Raw genomic sequence first — 21,459 nt, forward strand, 5'->3', positions numbered from 1 at the left:
GAGAATACAAATATTTCGACCTAATTCCACGCTGTGAAGAAAGAGCGGACATCATGCGTGGCGAAAAATCATCACCATCTAAAAAAATGTACAAAAGAAATTATATCCTAGTAGAGTTATACATGAAAGTATTAAAAAAATATGAAAGAGGATGGTGTGATGGGAAAATAAGCAAGATTTATAATATAAATAATAATAATAATAATAATAATATTATTATTATTATTATTATTATTATTAATGTAAACAGTTATATTTATATGGACTTCTGATAAACCGATGATTGCACTGGTCAACAGTGAAATCATTACTGACTTGAAAAGGCCCTAATCTGTAGTATTTTGGTGTGCCGAACACGAATATAACCGTGAAAAATTTGTATTGGCTCTCGTTTTGAAGATATTCATATACCTCATTTTCTATGTTTCACTGTGTAAATTTCTCCAGTAGGACTGCAGCAACATCCGGAATAATGATGTAACATTGCATAATACCATCATGCTCACATCATCCACAGTTGATTGCATCATTTTCTGATGCAATGCAATACTAATGCCATGCGGCTGCTGAAGTAAGTTGACGTCAGCAGTGTACTATACATGTGTAGGCCTATTATACTAATGCCAGGCGGCTGCTGAAGCTGACGTAAGCAGTGTACTATATAAAGCCCAATCAGATAGGTTCAGCATTTAAAATATTTTAGACGTTGTGCGAGACAGTTCAAGCTACTGTTACATAAAACTTATTATTTTATCCATTTACGTACAATAAAGAACAGTAATGCCTCGAAAGTGTGTTAATACCGCGGACAATTTTTGCTATATTTGTGGGGAAGTGACGTTTGCCAACCAGAAGAAAAGTATCAATTCTCAAGTGAAGAAGGCATATCATCTTTACTTCGGATGCAAGGTTGGTGACCAAGACAAGCCTTGGGCTCCGCATATATGCTGTGCTACATGTACAACACAGCTTTCACAGTGGTTGAATTGCAAAAGGTCATCAATGCCGTTTGCAGTCCCAATGGTGTGGAGAGAGCCAAGCAACCACCTAAATGACTGTTACTTCTGCTTGGTTCCTCCTCTTTCCGGCGGAATAACGAAGCGAAAGAAGTCGAGAATAGTCTACCCAAACATTCCGTCTGCATTGAGACCAGTTCCACATGGTGAGGGACTTCCTATTCCAGAACCTCCAGCAGAATATTCTCTTGATTCATCTGACGAAGACAAAGGTGAGTCGACCTGTTCTTCTCCTGGTCCATCAGCATGCAGTGATCCAGATTTTCACTGTGGTGCATCATCAACCCCACACAGAATAACACAGGAAGAACTAAATGACCTGATTCGTGATTTGGACTTATCAAAGAACAAGGCAGAATTGCTAGGATCAAGACTCCAACAATGGAATCTTCTAGAAGAAGATGTCACAATTACTGCATATCGAAAGCGCCACCAGCAATTGGAGCCTTTCTTCAGAAAGGAAAGTAATCTGATATTCTGTTCCGATATTGAGGGCCTCATGAATGCTTTAAAAATCACTCATGACCCACAAGAATGGAGACTATTTGTGGACTCTTCGAAACTGAGTCTCAAGGCTGTGCTTTTGCACAATGGAAACATTCTTCCATCTATTCCAGTAGCGTATGCTGTCCACATGAAAGAGACATACGATAACTTAAGGCAGCTACTGAATTCCATTGAGTATAACAAGTACAGCTGGCACCTCTGTGGTGATTTGAAGGTAGTTGCCCTTTTAATGGGACTGCAGCAAGGATATACAAAATGCATGTGTTTCTTATGCGAGTGGGATAGCCGAGCAAGGGAAATGCACTACATGAGGAAGGAATGGACTCACAGGCAGAATGTAGCCATTGGAGAGAAGAATATCCAACACCCAGCTCTGGTTGAGGCTCAGAAAATCTTGCTACCACCCCTTCACATCAAACTAGGTTTGATGAAGAACTTCGTGAAAGCCATTGACCGGACTTTGCCAGCATTCCGATACCTGCATGAAAAATTTCCTCGACTCAGCGAAGCAAAGATTAAAGAGGGAGTTTTTGTGGGTCCTCAGATTCGAGAGCTTTTCAAAGATGACCGGTTCAACAACTTGCTGGAAGGTGACGCGAAACAAGCATGGAATGCTTTTCGCCTAGTTTCTACAAACTTCCTCGGAAATGTTAGGGCAGAAAACTATAAGGAACTAGTAGAAGACATGTTGATGAAGTATAAGAAACTTGGCTGCAATATGTCTCTAAAGATTCACTTCCTTCATTCCCATTTGGATTTCTTTCCTAGCAACTGTGGTATTGTTAGTGATGAACACGGCGAACGTTTTCATCAAGATATCGCAACAATAGAACAAAGATACCAGGGAAAATGGTCCACTACAATGCTGGCTGACTACTGCTGGACACTCCTCAGAGATGCTCCCGAACAGCTGTACAAGAGACAGGCGAAGAAATCTAAGATGTAGTCAATGACTTGATTTTTTATAGGTAGGCTATTACAGTTGACCTTTTACTATTGGAATGCATTTCGTTATGTAAACATTAATTTCTTGCAGATTACAAAAAAACTAGAGCCAATTTTGCAATTTGACTGTCATATTCGTGTTCAGCACATAAAAATTGATAAGAATTGACTAATTTTATTTCAGTAACATGACTTTTGTAAAAATTTGTTGTCCAGTGTTGGCAATAGTTTTGATAGACTGCATTTTGAAGATTATAGCTTTTCATTTAGGCCGAATTCCTCCTGTGATTTCATTTAGGCCAACTCCCCGTGAGATTTTATTTCGGCCAAACTCCCTATAAGATTTTATTTAGGCCACACACCCCATCAGATTTTCACTCTAGCAACCCGTATCGTTCCTTACTTATGGATTCTATATCAGTCCACACAAAGTTAGATCCAATCTGAAGCAACGTAGGGAATGAATGCCTAGTTTTTCATTGATTTTCTTGCAAATGTTTCCTTTGTGGTTATTCATTCGTTTTCTGAAATAAACGGTTTGTCCAACATATTAATATCAATAAGGCCACTATTAGAAGCGCCATTGGTATCGTTTCCTTGACTAAAATTGAATAACTTCAGTAATTTTTGTCCATGACCTGGATCTATGTCTTTCAGAAGAGCTTTTACATTTTCCTCAAATTTCTGTTTAAATATCGTATATTACTCTTGTAATGATCGCTGATCCACCGGTTGAGATAGAACCAAATGGTCACCACCAAATACCTCCATAGATGATTTAAACCGAGACAGAGATTATGACGAGGACAGAGCTTAACTCCAGTATAACCATGGAACCTTTTGAGATGACTGCTCTTGAGTCCTTTGAGGTGTCCGAAAAGAAAGAGAAAATCAGAACTTCATTTAAAGAAAGGATCTCTCCAAAGAAATATTATCACCGGCTGAGGCTAAATTTGTCACTTGGATCAAGACTTTGACTAACTTTTATCTCATACATTTTATGGAAAAATTGTGCGAAGTTTATGAAATTATCATCTATAACTCATTTATATCTATATCAAATTGACAGCAATGGATTGATAATGGTTTTGTTTAATCTTTAAATTGATTAATGTAATTTAAGCATTTAGTCAAATGGTATTATTGCTGCCATAAATGCAGCCAAGTGTTAATTGATCGATGTATGCTATGCCATCTGGACAAGGTCAGATTGTTTCATGTGCATTTCAAATGCTAGTACTCAGTCATCATCATTCATTATGGAGAGCCAGAAACACATATATCCTAAGTTTTTGCCACTTAAGGTACGATAAACACCATGTTGATTACAACCCAGTGTAATTCAGTAAGTTGTGACATAATTATCACCGCCCAAAATATTGTCTGCATTTGGTCCACATTTAATATTAATCTTCTTTATAATTAAATTGATTAGTCAATAAAACTTCAAAAGTTTTGGGATACGTAAGAAACTACTGTCTCATGCTTATCTTTTGAGAGGAGTGGGACATAGCTCAGATGTCTGAAGGATAAAATATATGATTCATACACAAAATTTAAAAGGGTTTAAAGTTATAAAGAAATAAGTAAAATCCACAATAAACTCAGTTTTGACTCAAAACACGTTGTCTGAATCATATATATATATATATATATATATATATATATATATATATATATATATATATATATATATATATATATATATATATATATATATATATATATATATATTAGTGTGCGTGTTTATGTGTGTGTGTGTGTTTGCGTTTAATGTAGTTTCTATGTTTGGAACCAAAGGATACAGACCATGGGCAAGGAAAGCTTCCGGTACTTGACATAGACGTCATAGTCAGAGTCTGTCGTTTTGTTGATCCTTGGGTCATTGATCGCATTTGTCAGATAGACATAGTTCCATGTAGATATGTTTATGAACAATAGCTCCTGGTATTGCATATGCAAAGGAATGGCCTTAAAATTCCATCTAGTTTTCGAACAATAGCTCGTGATATTGATTCAGTACTGGAATGGCCTTAAAGGCCCATGTAGATAAAATAATGAACAATATCTCATGTTATTGCATATGCAAGGAAATGGACTTAAATATACGTGTGGATATGTTTATGAACAATGGTATAACATTTGCCAGGAAATTGCCTTTAAGATCTATATAGACATGTTTATGAACAATAATTTCTGTTATTGTATATGCAAAGAAATTGTCTTAAAGCTCCATGTATATATACTTATGAACAATACCTACTGTTATTGAATATGTAAGGAAATGACCTTAAAAATATATGTAGATATGTTTATGAACAAATCTTCTGGTATTGCTTATGTACTGGAATGGCCTTGAAAATGCATGTATATATTTTTTTATTAACAATAGCTTCTGGTATTGTATATGCAAAGGAATGTCCTTAAAGATCTATGTAGACATTTTTATGAACAATAGCTTTTTAGTGATGCAAATGCAAAGGAAGTGCCCTTAAAATGCATGTGGATATGTTTATGAACAATAGCTCCTGGTATTGCATGTGCAAGGAAATAACCTTAAAGTTCCACGTAGATATGTTTATAAACAATTGCTTCTGGTATTGCATATGCAAAGGAATGGCCTTGAAAATTAAACGTCAATACAGCATAAAGAGAATGTACATACCTATGGCAAATTCCTTTTTATGTTGAGAAAATAATTACACTATAATGCTATTTATTATATTGTATATGCACCATAAGACTAAGAAAAGAAAGGAGAAAGAAAAGAAAAGTATACGGCAATATTCATTTTCTCATCATTGAATGACACTGTCGATATTTCTTCATACTTTTTCCTCCCTTTTCCTCCCATCCTTCTCCCTACTTCAACATCTGATGCTAAGGTAGTAAGTGTTTAGTTACACTCTTTACCTTTTACAGCACAATGTTCCAGATTAAAGTTAAAGTTTGGCTATTTCATTCTTCTTTGTCTTCTTTTGAATTAATTTTTCTAAATATGTAGACTATCCATTGGTACATCGTAAAGAAATGAAATCATCGAATATGATATAATCATATACCTGAAGGCAAACTGATAACCTACATTATAAGAATATGACCCTTTTCCAGCTAGAATCAGAACATCCTCTTGGCAAAAGAGGTCTTACCCATCTTTGATGCCGTGACCTTTTTCAGCAAGGATTTACCCTAATGATGTGAACAGATACAACATTTATTCGGCCTGCAATTGAAAGCAAGCATGACACATTGTTAATTTTACCTCATGACTCACAAAAGTAAGACCGCTCTGGTGGCCTAGTGGTTAGAGCGTTCATCTCGGATGAGAGAGGTCGTGGGTTCGATCCCCAGCCAAGTCATACCAAAGACTTATAAAATGGTACTAACACCTGCCTCGCTTGGTGCTCAGCATTAAGAGGTTAGTGTTAGGACTGGTCGGCCTTGTGTCAGGATAATGTGACTGGGTGAAACATCATGCTACATGTCTGCAGCATGATGCCACAGTGCTAGACATCACTATAAACTGCCACACTGCAGACATCGTAGCGATATGATTGAAAAATTGGTCATTTACGTGACTGAAAGATAGATACACTTATACTTTCTTGGTTCCGCAATGTTTTGGTAGACATTTCAGATAACCATTCTACTCATATAAAACCCTTCATATATGCACAGAATACCTTGAGTTTGGGAAACTGTCGTTCGGTGTTAACAGCAAACCAAACGCGATAACCATCCAGGAAAGGGAATTAGTTTTCAGCAATTTGAATAGTTACTTTTATTTATGTTAACTCTCGTACAGTTATGTCACGTATTGAATCATCACGTGCTTTGTTAAATCGAACTTAGTTTTCCATAAATCCAGTCCCTCTTTTAATTGCATTATTGTAGATAGACCTTGTAAATTTTCCAGATCTTCGAACTTGTACTCACATCAAATACATCAGGTATTACTTCTCTGTATGATATTATTTCAACTATTTACAGACTTATGTTTCTTATAACTATTTTCTAATTATTACATGCAAAAATGTAATGCTGGATTTTAAAACAAACAAGAACATGGTCCTTTTTTATGTCCTAATTATACAAATAACAGTTTTATACTTTTAAAGGTTATTAGGTAACACAACAATATTTTGAATACCATTAATTCAATTTAAACTTATAGACAAATACACCTTATGTCTTCGTGGAGAAATTGTTGCTTGCAAATTAAACTTATCTCTGAAAACTATTGAATTCAATACAATATAGCCTTGTACCATTATTTTTTTTACAAGTTTACTACCTCAGCAACTGTGAATAATTGATAAACCCAGGGGCTGGATTTAATGATTGCTAGTGCGATCATTGTGATTTTTATTTAGAAAAGATTTTAGTTATACAATTTTACAAGTATGCTGTATTTGGCTAGATTTGCCAACTGTTAGCGTCATAACATCGAATGTAACATCTACATATATCATATTCAAAGCAAGGCCTTAAGCATGTAGCCTATCGTGTTTTGTTTACATCGATTAGCTGCTGATTCCACTGTATCCATAAAACCCTAATCAAGTCGTTTACTTCGTTTAATTCCTGATCGCGCTGTATCCATAAAACCTAATCAAGTCGCTTACAAAGTTTAATTGCTGATCGTGCACATAAAGCCCGACCATGTGCAGCTGAACGTGTCAGATCTATCAATATTTATTTTGACTGACGTCCATTAAAAGCCTGATTAACTACTGCTGGATTTTCAGATTTATCGCTCTTTATTTGATAGATTTTGAAAACTTCTTCAAAGGGTTCAGGCAAATAAATCGCTTTTTTGTAATCTTTACAGCAAATTGTAATGGACGATGTGACAGTTTTCTTGATAGATGCATGTGTTGACTGTTGTGATCGAGAGAGAGAGAGAGAGAGAGAGAGAGAGAGAGAGACTGGTCTGAACTGATTGATAAATTTGGCTGTCAGTCAGGGGTTATCAATTCTCAGAGTGCACAATGTCTGCATAAATGTATTGAGATAAAAGTTTATGGCCCCAGGACTTCTCAACACAAATCAGATTCTAACATACTTATATATGATCTTATGGTTTGAACTCATACATCAAATCATGATTAAGTGTGAACTTTGATTTTATTTTTTATTTATACATATCGTTATCACGAAACCTCTTATATAAAGGAAAAGTTCAATCGTTATTTACTATTTTTGTAAACACTTATGCAAACCAATTTTAGTCCCCGCTCCATATTATTCAATGCCCAGTCAGTAGGACCACCGGAAAAGCGCACAGAAATAGTTAATTTTATCAACGACCAAAATGTTGACATATTTTTCCTGACAGAAACATAGCTAAAAACATCAGGCGATTTGCCCAAGTGTGCGGATCTAACACCCACTGGTTACTCCATCAAGTCGTTCCCCCGTAATTCACGCGGAGGTGGAATTGCTGTCATCACAAAGAACTCCATGATAAAACGTCTTAACTACACCACAACATTCAGTTTCGACCACACATCGTATGAACTATTCCAAACCACACTCACGCTGGAGCAAAGGTCAGTCCTTTTTTTCTGCCTATACCGCCCTTCTCCTAGTAGAAAAAACAAGCTGGCTGACTCTCTTTTTGAAGCAGTTTCCGAATCTCGATAGGTGGCAACCTGATTATTCTTGGAGATTTCAACTTTCACTTTGACTGTCCCGGAAACTCAAATACATCAAAACTCATAGATTCCATTAATGTTTTCAACCTCAAACAGTCAGTTAACCAAACCACCCAAAAACATGGTCACATTTTAGACTGGATTCTTCATAAACCTGATGATAACATTCTACGGTCCTCCCTGGTATCCCATGACCTTGCATCAGATCACATCTGCATTATATGCCATCTTGACGTATCAGTCCCTAACCCTCCACCTTTATCTGCTACTAAGAGAAACCTCTGTATGATAAATAGAACCAAACTAATGCACGACATCCAAGCTAACCTAACAACTTGCTTACCTCCTACCGCAGAACAAATCGATAACTGTCTGCGTTCATTGCTTGACAAACATGCCCCAGCTACCAAGTGCAGAGTATCAATTCAAACGTGTTCTCCATGGTATAGCAGTGTTAGGGACTAGCTTCGCACTGCTAAAAGAGACCGCCGTAAAGCTGAGAGGCTCTGGCTTTCCACCAGACTCACTATTCATAAGCAAATCTATGAAGTCGCTAAGAAGAATGTCACAAATATAGTCCATGCATCGAAATCAGCCCACTACACTACTAAGATCATGGAAAGTTCCAGTTGCAAAGAGCTCTTTGAGATTACTAACAAGCTAATGTCAAGGAACAAATCAACACCACTTCCAACTACCTTCTCTCCAGTCGACCTTCCGGACATGTTTGCAAATTTCTTCCGTGACAAAGTACAAACCATTAGAGATAAGCTTGACACCACAATTTCAATTGACTCATCGTCACCATACAGTTGGGATACAGAATTTGAGCGGCAACCATTAGCAGCATTTGAACCTCTCTCTCTATGGATTTCGTACGTACAATCCTGATGAAGAGTGCACCAAAGTCATGTGAACTTGATCCAATTCCAACATCACTGCTGCTTGAGTGCTTAGATCCAGTATTGCCTTCACTAACTGATGTTATTAATACCTCTCTCTCATCAGGGGAATTCCCATCATTTTTCAAAACTGCCATTGTAAAGCCTCTGCTGAAGAAACCAACACTAGACCATAACGATTTAAAGACCTACCGCCCAGTTTTTAATCTCCCATTCATATCAAAAATCTTAGAAAAGGTTGTTCTATCCCAGCTTGTATCTCATCTAAATTCAAACAGTCTTTTTAGCAATGTACAATCTGCATATCGCCCTTGCCACAGTACTGAAACTACTCTTCTAAAAGTAGTTAATGACATTCTCTCTGCGTTGGATAGCGGAAAGATTACAGTCCTCACCCTCCTTGATTTGTCTGCAGCATTTGACACAATAGATCATGATATATTACTTCACCGTCTCCAGCATGTATTTGGCATTCATGATACAGCCTTAATGTGGTTCAAGTCCTACTTGGTCAACAGGACACAAATTGTATCTGCAAATGGAATTCACTCCAACCCAGTTGATCTATGTTGTGGTGTTCAACAGGGGTCTGTTCTTGGACCTGTTCTCTTCATTCTGTATACTCAGTCGCTCTCAAGTGTCATAGATCATCATCCAGTGTCTCACCAATTGTATGCTGATGACACCCAAATATACAAATCTAGCCACCTAACTGAAGTTGATGCTACCATCCAAGGTGTAGAGAGGTGCATTTCTGATGTGAAATCATGGATGACATGTAACAAGCTGCAAATGAATGATGATAAAACTGAGGCCATTCTGATCACAACACAAAGACTTTCTCATTCACATCCTTTACCTCAAACAATAATATCGGCAACGCCAACATTAAATTCACACAATTAGTACTCTCACATTGCACCAACATGTCATGAACATATGCAAGGCTACATATCTTGAGCTGAGACGCATCATCTCAATTCGCAAATATCTTTCAGTTGATGCCACTAAAACACTTGTGTGTTCATTAATACTTTCAAGACTGGACTACTGTAACTCAATTCTGTCTGGTTCATCTCAATATCTACTCCAGAAACTTCAATAAGCTGCTCGGATCATACTTAGAGTACCACGATCAGAGCACACCTCCCCGCTGATCTGTACCCTACACTGGCTATCCATTCGATCCAGAATCAAACACAACATTTGTTCTCTGTGCTACTATTCACTGTCTGACTCTAGTCCAACATACCTATCCGATCTCACCCACGTGTACACACCAGCAAGATACTTACGTTCCTCTTCTGACAATCGTATACTCATTATTCCCACTATGAAAACAAAGTCATATGGACAGCGTTCTTTTGCATACCAGGGCCCAGCAACGTGGAATGAATTGCCCACTGAACTTAGACACAAAGACACAGTGATCACATTCAAGAGGGCTCTCAAAACTCACTTATTTCGACTGCAAAAACAAACTTAAAGACCAAATAATGTTTCCTACCTGAAATATTCTCAGCATGTTTTTATTTTTAAATGTTTTTCTAATTTCATGGTGTTTGTTTTTGTAATAATATTATTATATGTTTTTTATCTTATAGGTGTTGTCTAATGTTGTAAAGTGATTAGAGCTTCTAAAGATTAAGCGCTATACAAAGTTCTCATCATTATTATTATTATATTTTGGTTGATCGAAAGCGAATTCATCTCCCTATATCTTCTTTACACGGTGGCATTCTAGCGTATCACCCCTTTACTCAGTGCATTCTAGCGTATCACCCCTTTACTCAGTGCATTCCAGCGTATCACCCCTTTCCTCAGTGTATTCTAGAGTTTTCTGAATTATGGCAGAAATTTGTATACCGTACCTGGTGCGTTCGTTTGCAACTCTAGCATCATCAGTCACAGGTCAAATAATTTTATAATAAGCATTGTTTAGCATAGAGTTTTCATGTCAGTCTTAGAGCGTGATAACATAATGAATTCTCAATTTTAACTTCGAAACGTCAGTTTATCATAGATTTTTCTTGTTTCAGTTTGATTTTCTACATTAGAAACAGCGTCCACGTGAATTTTTTGGTAAGTTGGCATGATCAGTGATAAGTCTCTCTCATATTTACAAAAAACTTACTGAACTCTGACCAAAAAAAATCACAAAAGATCAGTCTCAAAAATTAAATTCTATTGTTCAAAAATCTTCATTATTTTTCCTACGAAAAGAAAAATATTAAGCTGGAATACGTATTAACTTTTATTAGAATGTTACTTAAAATCCGTATCATCAAGCAACAATGAAGAAATATACAAAAAGGACATGCACCTAAATGACTCCAGGTATCACAACGCAGTTCCTCCCACGTAGAGATATGAGTTTATTTACTCATAATTCTTCAGTTTTTCGGTGTTAAAACAAGCCTTCAGCTTTTTAAACTTCTGTTTTATGAGCATAGGTGTATGCGTTATATCATATACATAATTAGTTATCATTTTGTTTTGACATTAATCCATTAATCATTAGGTTTAGATTGAAACTTTACTGTAAACAAATTGGTTTTTATGTTATTTTTGTAAACCCATCTATATATTTCATGTTGTTATTCTGTGTGATAATTCGTTTGGTTTTATAGTGTTTGTGAGACATTTGCAGATATCATAGATGTCTGTATGCAAAATGTTCTTATGCCCAAAGTTGTTAAAAGCTCCAGATCCAGAAAGATATGTATAAATTTACCATTAATGTGAACATTGTGGTACAGGATATGCTTTAAATCGAAATCCTGAATATTTGTAAGTAATATATATAGACAGGGGCGTCGCTAGGTGGGTGCAGGGGGTGCGGACCACACCGGGTGACACCATCAGAGGGGATGACACCAAAATGACATTACTAAGGATTCTGTATGGTCTGTTACGGAAGGATGTCAGTCGGGGTGACACCATGAGTTACCGTACTGGCTGACACCAACCCTTGTGACGCCACTGAATTCAGGAGCTCTACTTGGCGGAAGTAGTCGGGGTGATAAATGTTTTTATATATAGTGTGGACAAAGTCATATAATAAGACTGAATTAATGCTCAAGTCACAGTCATAAGATGTTTTTGATACTCGACATGTATATTCTAAAGTGTGTAACTTGAGTTGCGTTCTACAATCATTATGTATTTCTGAGCTAGGGGCCGGCATTTTTTTAAGTTGACTGGGCAGAGTGCTTCTGTGCTACTTCATGTGCTGTGGTTAACATTCTCGGCCAACGTGAGCATGCGATAATGTTTGCCAGTGTCTTCTCGTGGGTTGATGGTTCTGGGTTTTCCCATTTCCTTCTCCCACCAGACATTCTGTGCGTGATGTACAGCTTATCCTGTGTTGAAAATGGCGTTAAATAAACAGTGAAGTATAAACAGTAAAATAAAACAGTTATCGGTTCTTTTTGCCAATTAATTTAAACGTCTTGGAAAAGAAATCGATAAGCAAGAGATAGCAGTCTTTTAAGAGGTACACATCTGAAGTAAGGCCAAGCTGTATACTCTATAACCCAAATTACTCCCATCAATCATACACCAAAATAAAGGGTATAATTTTTTTTTAACAATACCTAAGATATAGAATGTCTCGTTTAAACAACCATAATAACCAGTGAGAAAAACCTAGAAAATTAAAGAAAAATCAAACCCTGTGCAAAATACAAAACTATAGAGCGGAAGCTTAAAACAAATAAGACCATTTGTGCAATTGGGTTTTCTCCTTTTCATACCAGCATGTATGATCTCAATAAACGTGTACATTAACAATCATGATGTGCATGCAAATGATTCAGTTACACTTGTTTTTCTCTTGTTTATACACAGTGGCATCACTGAGCGGATGCGGGGGGTGCTGACCGCACCGAGTGACACCATCAGAGGGGGTGACACCAAAATGACTGTCTATCAAATGTTTGAATTTTTGTCCAGGAAGGAGGTTCATGAGGGTGACACCATGAGTTACCGCACATGACATTCTATGAAATTTCTGAATTTTCGTGAAGGAAGGAGGTTCAAGGGGGTGACACCATGAGTTACCGCACATGACTGTCTATACATTTTTTGAATTTTTGTGTAAGGAGGTCCATGGGAGTGACACCATGAGTTACCACACATCACTATCTATAACAGTTTTGAAATGTTGTGCAGGAAGGAGGTTCGTGGGGGTGACACAGTCAGTTAACACACTGGGTGACACCAACTCCAGTGACGCCACTGTTTATACATAATGCCTTGTGCTAGTAGTGTCTGTGAAATGAACTTAATTATGGGGAAATTAAAGTTTTAGAACACACTTATACACTCAAATTTAATACCGTTGGATTAAGTGAAGTAAAATATAGCAAAATGTGTTTTTGTATTTATTTGTAATCAAATTAAGGAAAAATGATGACAAAGCACATTCGCTTGCTTCAGTGTGCTATTGTTAGAAGAAATAACAAACAATTTACCCTTTGACCCGATTATTTCTTACCATGTACAAACTGTAAAATTTATCAGTGACATGCCATGAATAAGTGTGTCAAGATTCATGTCTTTTAGTGTAACACTGGTTTGAATGTTGAGAAAATGCAAATAACATTTTTTGAATAGCTCACTTTTCATTATGAGGGTGGGGGTTTACTGGACTTTTGCAGGACTCTTCTACTATTGAATACTGTTCTGTGGAAAACTACATCATAATTATTCTGAAGGACTATTTATCAAACAAAAGTTTAGAAATATATTGAAAAGAAGAGGTCTTATGGGCCGCTATGAGGCATCCATAAGAAAAACAGTAGGGTTGCTGGAGACGCTATGGGAAATTCTATGTTAAAATCGTCCATAGGTTTAACGTTGGAAGTACATTGTAGCGTTGCTAGAAGTGGCTGACCTATAATGGGGCTGTTGACCTCAGTATGAGTCACGATGGATTCGTACGGGAAATCTTAAGCTAAAATTGTCTGCAGGTTAACACGCAGGAGTTACTTGGGGTCACAATAGGAAATCCTTCCTGAAGTTGAATTTCCGTTGTGCGCTATGCATTTGTCAACTCTTGAGGTCAATGGGAAATTAACATTACGCCATGCGTTAGCATGCTGGAGGCTATTAGGGGTGGGAATGAGTGCACAATTTGAATGGTAATGTTAAAATGTTTAGATACAATCCAACATGCAGCATTTACTCTCCACCAGCCGTTTCTGGATTACAGTCCAAACAAATTATATATACTGTCCAGCAACTGCGTCTTGATTACAATCGGAAAACGAACTCTACTATCCAACACTAAGTTTTATTTAATAATCAGCACACCACATAAACTATTCAGCAACCGCTGTTTGATTACAATCATATCACACACTCCTACTATCTGACGAAAAGGGGAGGATTTTGTACTCTATCTCTCTTTCTCTCTCTCCTTACATATAAACAAACACTTTCACACAAGTGTAGAAAGTGCTGATAGACGCACTCTATACTAAAATTATAGTGAACTGTCACACAAAGGTACGAGAGTTTATCTACATGTTATGCTCTCATACTACTATAAATCAGCAGCTTTTTAATTACAACACAAACATACCATTCAACGAAAAGAGTAAAGTGTTTATACACATGCTATCCTTACGCACACACAATGTAATGTTAAAATTGATTGATACTATAACACACCAACGTTTTGATAAAGCATCGAAACAAACCTACGATCCAGAGCTCGCTTTTTTATTACTATCCATGCATATAACCTACCACACAGCAACATATTTATGTTATTACAATCCCACATATACCCTACCATACTAACCGCTTTTTAAATACAATACGATATACAGTATACTGTCCAGCACCAGAATTTTGGTTACTATCCCACATATGCAACATACTATCCAATGTGAAGGGTAGACGCTTCTACAGACGCACTGTACTTACATGCAATCCTTCTGTTCCACGAAAAGGGTAGACGTGTTTGTACACACGCTATACTTACATACCTACAAATAAGCGTCCACGGGAAATATACTATTAAATGTTGTAGACACTATCTAACACACTCCCTACTATCCATCACTGCGCTCTTATTAAAATCCAGCAATATCATCTACCATCCAACACCTAGATCTTGATTACAATATAAAACACACACCATACTATCCTGTACATTTTGATTACCAGCCAAACACTCACCCTATAAACCAGCACACCATTCTATCAAACGAAAAGTTTGGGTGATTAATAGAATTCATATACTAACATACATGCAAACATGTTATCAAACGACAACGAAGGGAGTGTTTATGTACATACTATACTTAAATACAAACATAATATAGCGGAAGGGTAGAGTGTTTTCTACTTAGATACATACGAACACACATACTATAGCACATAGTTGATAGATAGGATTAAAAGAATATGGATGAAATATACACATATACACTATCACACAAATAAGCAAAGCCAAAGGTAGAAGTGTTTATACAGACATGATGTTAATCCATTGGTGTCGATGAGGATCATTAAATGACTTTGATTCACTGGAAGTGGGTCCGGAGATGGCTGATCGGGCCGATCCAGGACCGGAAGAGTCTGTTGCAGTGGGGACATGGATGTGCAGGTTGATGACTGTGAGTTGTGGAACTGCTGTTACTGGATTTACGCAGATCACGTTTCTCAGCTGCATCCACCAGTCTTTTCTGCTCAAAGGCTGCGGCACCGGCATTGATTTGACTGCGCCAAGCAGATCGATTAGCAGCAACACTCTCCCAGCTGTCAGAATCAATGCCTAAGTTCTCCAGCGAGGCCTTGAGAGTGTCCTTGTACCTCTTTATTGACCACCGTGAGATCCCTTGCCTTGCTGTAGCTCTCCATAGAAGACCTTCTTAGGTAGGCGTTCTACCGGCATGCGGATAACACGGCCAGTCCATCGGAGTTGTACCTTGCACAGCATGGTGTGGATGCTTGTCATGCCGGCCTGAGGGAGCACCTCTAATTTCGGTACATTGTCCTGCCATCTGAATCTCAGTAGATTTTTCAGGGAGCTCATATGGAAGTGGTTGAGTTTTTTTTAACATGGTGGCTATACACAGTCCAGGTCTCGCAAGAATAGAGGAGGGTGGAGAGAACAACCACTGCGTAGACTTTGAGTTTGGTGGCAAGCTTGATGCCTCTCCTATCCCAAACATTGAGAGGAGTCTGTCAAATACTACGCTGCCTTTGGTAGTCCTGGTGTTGACCTCATCGTCTATGCGGACTGCTTGTGAGAGGGTGATGCAGAGGTATGTGAACCTGTTTACATTTTTGAGCTTTTGCCCATTGACAGTGACGGATGGTTCCAGGTAATCTTCTTCAGGAGCTGGCTGATGCAGAACCTCAGTCTTGCTGGCAGAGATTGTGAGTCCGAAGCTGCTAACGTTGTGGAAGGAAGGTCCATGCTCTGTTGCATGCCTGCCTTCGTGCTGCAGTTGAGGGCACATTCATCTGCAAACAGGAGGTCCCGAATGTTCTCAACTTTGACTTTGGTTTTGGCTTGAAGCCTCCTCAGGTTGAACAACTTCCCATTCAGATGGTATCGGAGACCTACTCCCACATTATTGTCCTTGAAAGCATCCATCAACATTGCGGAGAACATGAGGCTGAAGAGAGTAGGGCCTAAGACGCATCCTTGATTCACACCATTCGTAACTGCAAAAGGTTATCGCAGAATTGGCGATTGCCTTTGCGTTTGTAATGTGGATGATGGATGCAACTTTAAATTCATGGTGTATGCGTTTCTGCTTCCACATCCCACAGAACATCTCTGTTAGCCTTTCCACTAGCTTAGGACTACCAGACTTGTATATCGCAGCTGGAATAAAGTCTGCTCCAGGAGCTTTCCCACTAGACAGGAGCTCAATGGCCTTATGAGTTTCCAGCACTGTTAGAGGGTCAACTAATATCTCGTTGATCTACAGCTGTGGGAGACGGTTGATTGCTTTATCGTTGATGGAAGAGGGTCTGTTGAGGGCACAGTCAAAATATTCCGCTGAGCAATCCAGTATTTTCTCTTTCTCGGTTATGAGAATGCTGCCATCGGAGCTCAAGAGTGGGGCTGTGCCATATGTTACTGGGCCATAAACATTACGAAAAGCATTATATAAATTGTTCATGTCGTGTCTGTCGTCAAAGGACTGCATATCATCAACCTTGCGGCTCATCCATGTGTCCTGTCTCTCACGAAGATTCTTCTTCACAGCTTGGTGGACTCTGCTGAATGCACCTCTCTTTGAAGTGGACTTGGGGTCGATGTTGTACGCGCAATGAAGACGATGATTCTCCTCTAGCAGGGACTTTATTTCTTCACAGTTCTCCTCGAACCAGTCTGGGTGCTTTCGTGCAGTGACACCAAGGGTTTCAGATGCAGTATAGTGCACTAGATGTTTGAAGGCCGCCCCGCATTTCTCTACGTCGTTGGCATCAGAATCTGAGGTTTCTAGCTGGCTTGTCAGAGCTTCAGTCAGAGCTTGCTCAGTGTTGCATACATTCAGCTTGGAGACGTTGAGTTGATTTGGGACTTTAATTCCCTGTGGACGTCTGAGAGGTTGAATTCTAAGATACATCTTGGACATTAGTAGCCTGTGGTCTATACAGCAGTCAGCGCCACACATGGCCATGGTCACACGGACATTCTGTCTGACATTCATACGGACTAAGATGTAGTCGATCTGATGCCGTTGCTTAGATCGTGGGTGCATCCAAGTTGTTTTATTACGGTTAGGCAGACGGAAGACGGTGTTTGTAATCAGGAGATCATATGTTGTGCACATCCTCAAGTGCAGATGTCCATTGCTGTTGCAGTTGCAAATTCCATGTCTACAAATAACTCCCTCCCACCATATGTGGTCCGCGCCAGCTCTGGCGTTAAAATCACCAAGAATGACCAGCTTGTCTGACTTTGGTACTGAATCAATCAGAACTTCCAGATCCTGATGCAACTTGTCTTTGGCTTCCTCCGAGTTGGTCATGGTTGATGCATAAGCACTAATGAGTGTGGTTTGCTGTTTTCCATGTAAGGGTAGCTTCAGCATTCGAAACCAGTCATTAATTCTCTTTGGTAAGATGGAGAGCTTATTGACAAGACTCGACTTGACAGCAAATCCAAATCCAGACTTACGACGTTGATCGGTGCCATGTCCACTCCAGAAAAAGGTGTAGCCAGCTCCAACTTCAGTCAGCTGGCCCTCATCGGTCAAGCGAGTTTCACTCAGGGCTGCTATCTCTATCTTGTAGCGAGCAAGTTCTCTTGCAATCATGGCAGTTATTCTCTCCGGTCTGTCAGCCTCTGCACGATCCAATAGAATGCGTATGTTCCACGCACCAAGGGTGAGTGGGACCTTTCGAGTTTTCTTTGTGTTTCGACCGTAAGGATGGGATTCCCTCCAGCCGCGGTAAGCTGGTCGGGGTAGATGAAGCAAGCTTTTCTTTTTAGGGCACCTTTTCTAGCTCTTTCCTCAGGCTACGTAGGTAATCAGCGCTATCCTTAGGTCTGTTTAGTGGCTCATACGGCTGCCGAAATCCATTTCTGCTTCAGGTCAATGGAAGACGACCATATGGCCTGAGCCTCCTCCGTGCAGGTCCGCCACTATGGCTGCCAGTGCACCCACACCTTCCGCGTCGCAGCTCTCCCATTTACGCAGGACTTGAGCACGGGTGATGACATAAATAAGTTGCGAGTGAGTTGGATTAAAGTGAGGAAAAGTTGCGCTGCGTCAGCCTCACTCTCTCGTCCAGGCTACACTTTGTCCAGTTGCAAGATACAGTCAAGACGGCTGGAATGGAGACTAGATGCCGTTCTCTTAGCGCTCCACATCGTTTTGCTTGGTCTGCCTTGCTGTCTGTTGACCAGCTGATGGTTCCTCCTAGCAGTCCGCCGAGTCCAGCCTTCAAGTGCAAAGGTGACAATCCCTGTCTCACCGAGGGTTTGAGACCCGTCGGTTACCATTAACCTGGTTTAGCCGGCCAGTCGTAGCCGTGGCTCGTGGTGTGGCCGCTGAGCATGCTACACCTTCTTGGAGCCACAGGTGAGAGCTGAGCGCGAAGTGCAGACCAAAGGGGGACTAGATACTCCTAAAGGAGTACGACTGCTACCCCCACCAGATGTACTACCCCTCCATGAGCACCCCTTACACCACATACACCATATCCAGGCATACACGCAAACATTATTGCACACCTTACCAAAGCAAAGGATAGTAGTGTTTGTATACACACTATACCCACAAATACAACAAGGGTAACGGTTTTAGTGAATATAAAGACATCTTCACGACCCAGGGTTTCTATTCATTCCCATTATCACATCGACATTTACTACTAAGACGCCGCAGCAGCAGCATTTACTGCTAGCACTACCAAAGTAGTTACATCAGCAGTAGGATTAATTTGGCCGTGGACTATTTTTAGTATAGTTAAAGCTGCTGACGTCAAATTCATAATTTTTGTTTTTATTAAAAAAGCTGTCAACGGTCACCTATATCTCGATATACAAATCAATGATTGGCAAATCAAATAAAACTGAAATCCCTGCGTAAGTGTTTTTGTGTATCTTATCCATATTAAAAAAGTGAAGACAAAGTGAAAATTTCGTTTTCTTTGGTATATCCTTTTGAAATCAGAATCACGATGAAATTTCGTGACACACCATAAAAGCCATTTTTCTTTTTTTCTGTTACTATCTGTCCCTTCTATCTAAACTTTCTTTATTGGCAGTTTTTGGTTTTCGTAACCAGTTTCTTCTATTTGTCTTGTCTTCTGAATTTCTACACTGGAAAGGGTTCTTTTCTGTTTCTGAAAAATATTCCTACTCCGCCTCTTTCTCCTTGTTTTGCTTTTCTTTGGGACACTCTGATGCTCTGACGACAAATGCCATTTTTCCTTGGGACACTGACGACCAATACCTTTATTTCGTTGGGACACTCTGACGATCATTGCCCTTTTTACCTTGTGATACTCAGAAGACCGATTCCATTTTTTCCTTGGGACACTGACGAACAATGTCCCTTTTCCTTGGGACGCTGTGACGACCAATGCTCTTTTTTTCCTTCGGACACTTTGACAACCATGCCTTTTATCCTATGTTGATAACAAATATCTTTACTTGTATCTCTTTTCCCCTGTTTCAAAAGTCTCTCTTCTTTGATTGTTGTGGACATTCTGGAATCCATTTTTCTTTTTCTTGACCGGCATAGCAGTTGTCTTTGCTTTTTTCTCGAGAGGAGTAGGCAGAAGTCTTGATGGAAGTACATTTTCGAATGACTCTCAGTGAATATCTGATGAAAACAGTTAGCTGTATTGACTCTTCACTCTTCACAAATTGAAAACTGAATGAGTGCACTGGTTTAGGATGAGGGAATGTCTATATCAGGAATATCAAACTGAATTTGAATAAACCACTGTTCTGAAAAGAAAAATTCTGAAACGAAACGACGACGATGTTCTGATTTAGCGCCATAGGATTTGTGGCTGAATCCCGTTATCATAAATTCGCTGAGGGACACACGATGCAATAAAATTACATTTTTTTATTGTAGGAGCAACATTGAAGAAAATGAATATAAACTGTATTTAATAATTGTTAATAACTGGATAATGTGACCAAGAAAGAGTCAAATGGGGAGCAACTGAGGGCTTACATTACCATATTGTTCACACGGACACACATACACTGTATATATATAACCATACGCTAAGGAACCGGCAAATCGTTTCAAATGTCAAATTCTTTAATCACAAAATTGCTGAAAATGTGCATTCGTAGCTACTGTTTTCATTTCTGATTATCCCTTATTTGAGGACAATAGAGTATAGTCTATTAATGGCACCGTCGCAAAACAAAAGGTGATGACATTCGCGAGTATATAAGGAAATTTAACCAAAAAGTTTTATATTTTTTTATGAAATACATTGTTCTTGGCTATCGACAATATTTAACGCAGGTTGTACCATTTACAAGTATGAAAATTACAAATTTCTATAGAATCCTTACGACGTTATTTTAAATTGTGTTGATTATGTCAATTGGAGCATGATCTGATTTTGATTGATTGTAACGACATGCGATTGAGAATCTTGTATAAATTGTATGAACACTTTCAATTGTCGTACATTTCTTATTCATAGAATCATTTCCGTCTCCCCGCAGCTCCTATATAACGCCATATCAAACAATTAGTGGTTTAAAGGTCGCTGCGTACAGCTATTTCGCTTTGATGTGAACCTTCCGCCAGAAAGGACAATTGTCCATATGTCAACGTCATGCAGTTACGTAATGAAGATTTAAAACTTCAATTACACCTATAAATACTACGATTGCACGAATAATCAATTTGAAACGTACTCATGTGACTTGAGGATTCTTGATATACATTCAACCCAGCATTCTACCAATCGCTA

At 38.8% G+C, this 21,459-nt stretch overlaps 1 protein-coding gene across 1 annotated transcript; it reads right to left on the minus strand.

The window, feature by feature from the left end:
- Positions 1-16,976: 16,976 nt before the first annotated feature.
- Positions 16,977-18,320, minus strand: LOC149793098 (protein CFDP2-like). Its single transcript, XM_089968949.1, has one exon. It carries the CDS (start codon positions 18,318-18,320, stop codon positions 16,977-16,979), a length of 1,344 nt encoding a protein of 447 aa, XP_089825075.1.
- Between the last annotated feature and the right edge of the window lie 3,139 nt (positions 18,321-21,459).

This window comes from Sinohyriopsis cumingii, chromosome 8, assembly GCF_028554795.1.
Source record: "Sinohyriopsis cumingii isolate HCF-2022 chromosome 8, ASM2855479v2, whole genome shotgun sequence".
Lineage (NCBI taxonomy): Eukaryota > Metazoa > Mollusca > Bivalvia > Unionida > Unionidae > Sinohyriopsis > Sinohyriopsis cumingii.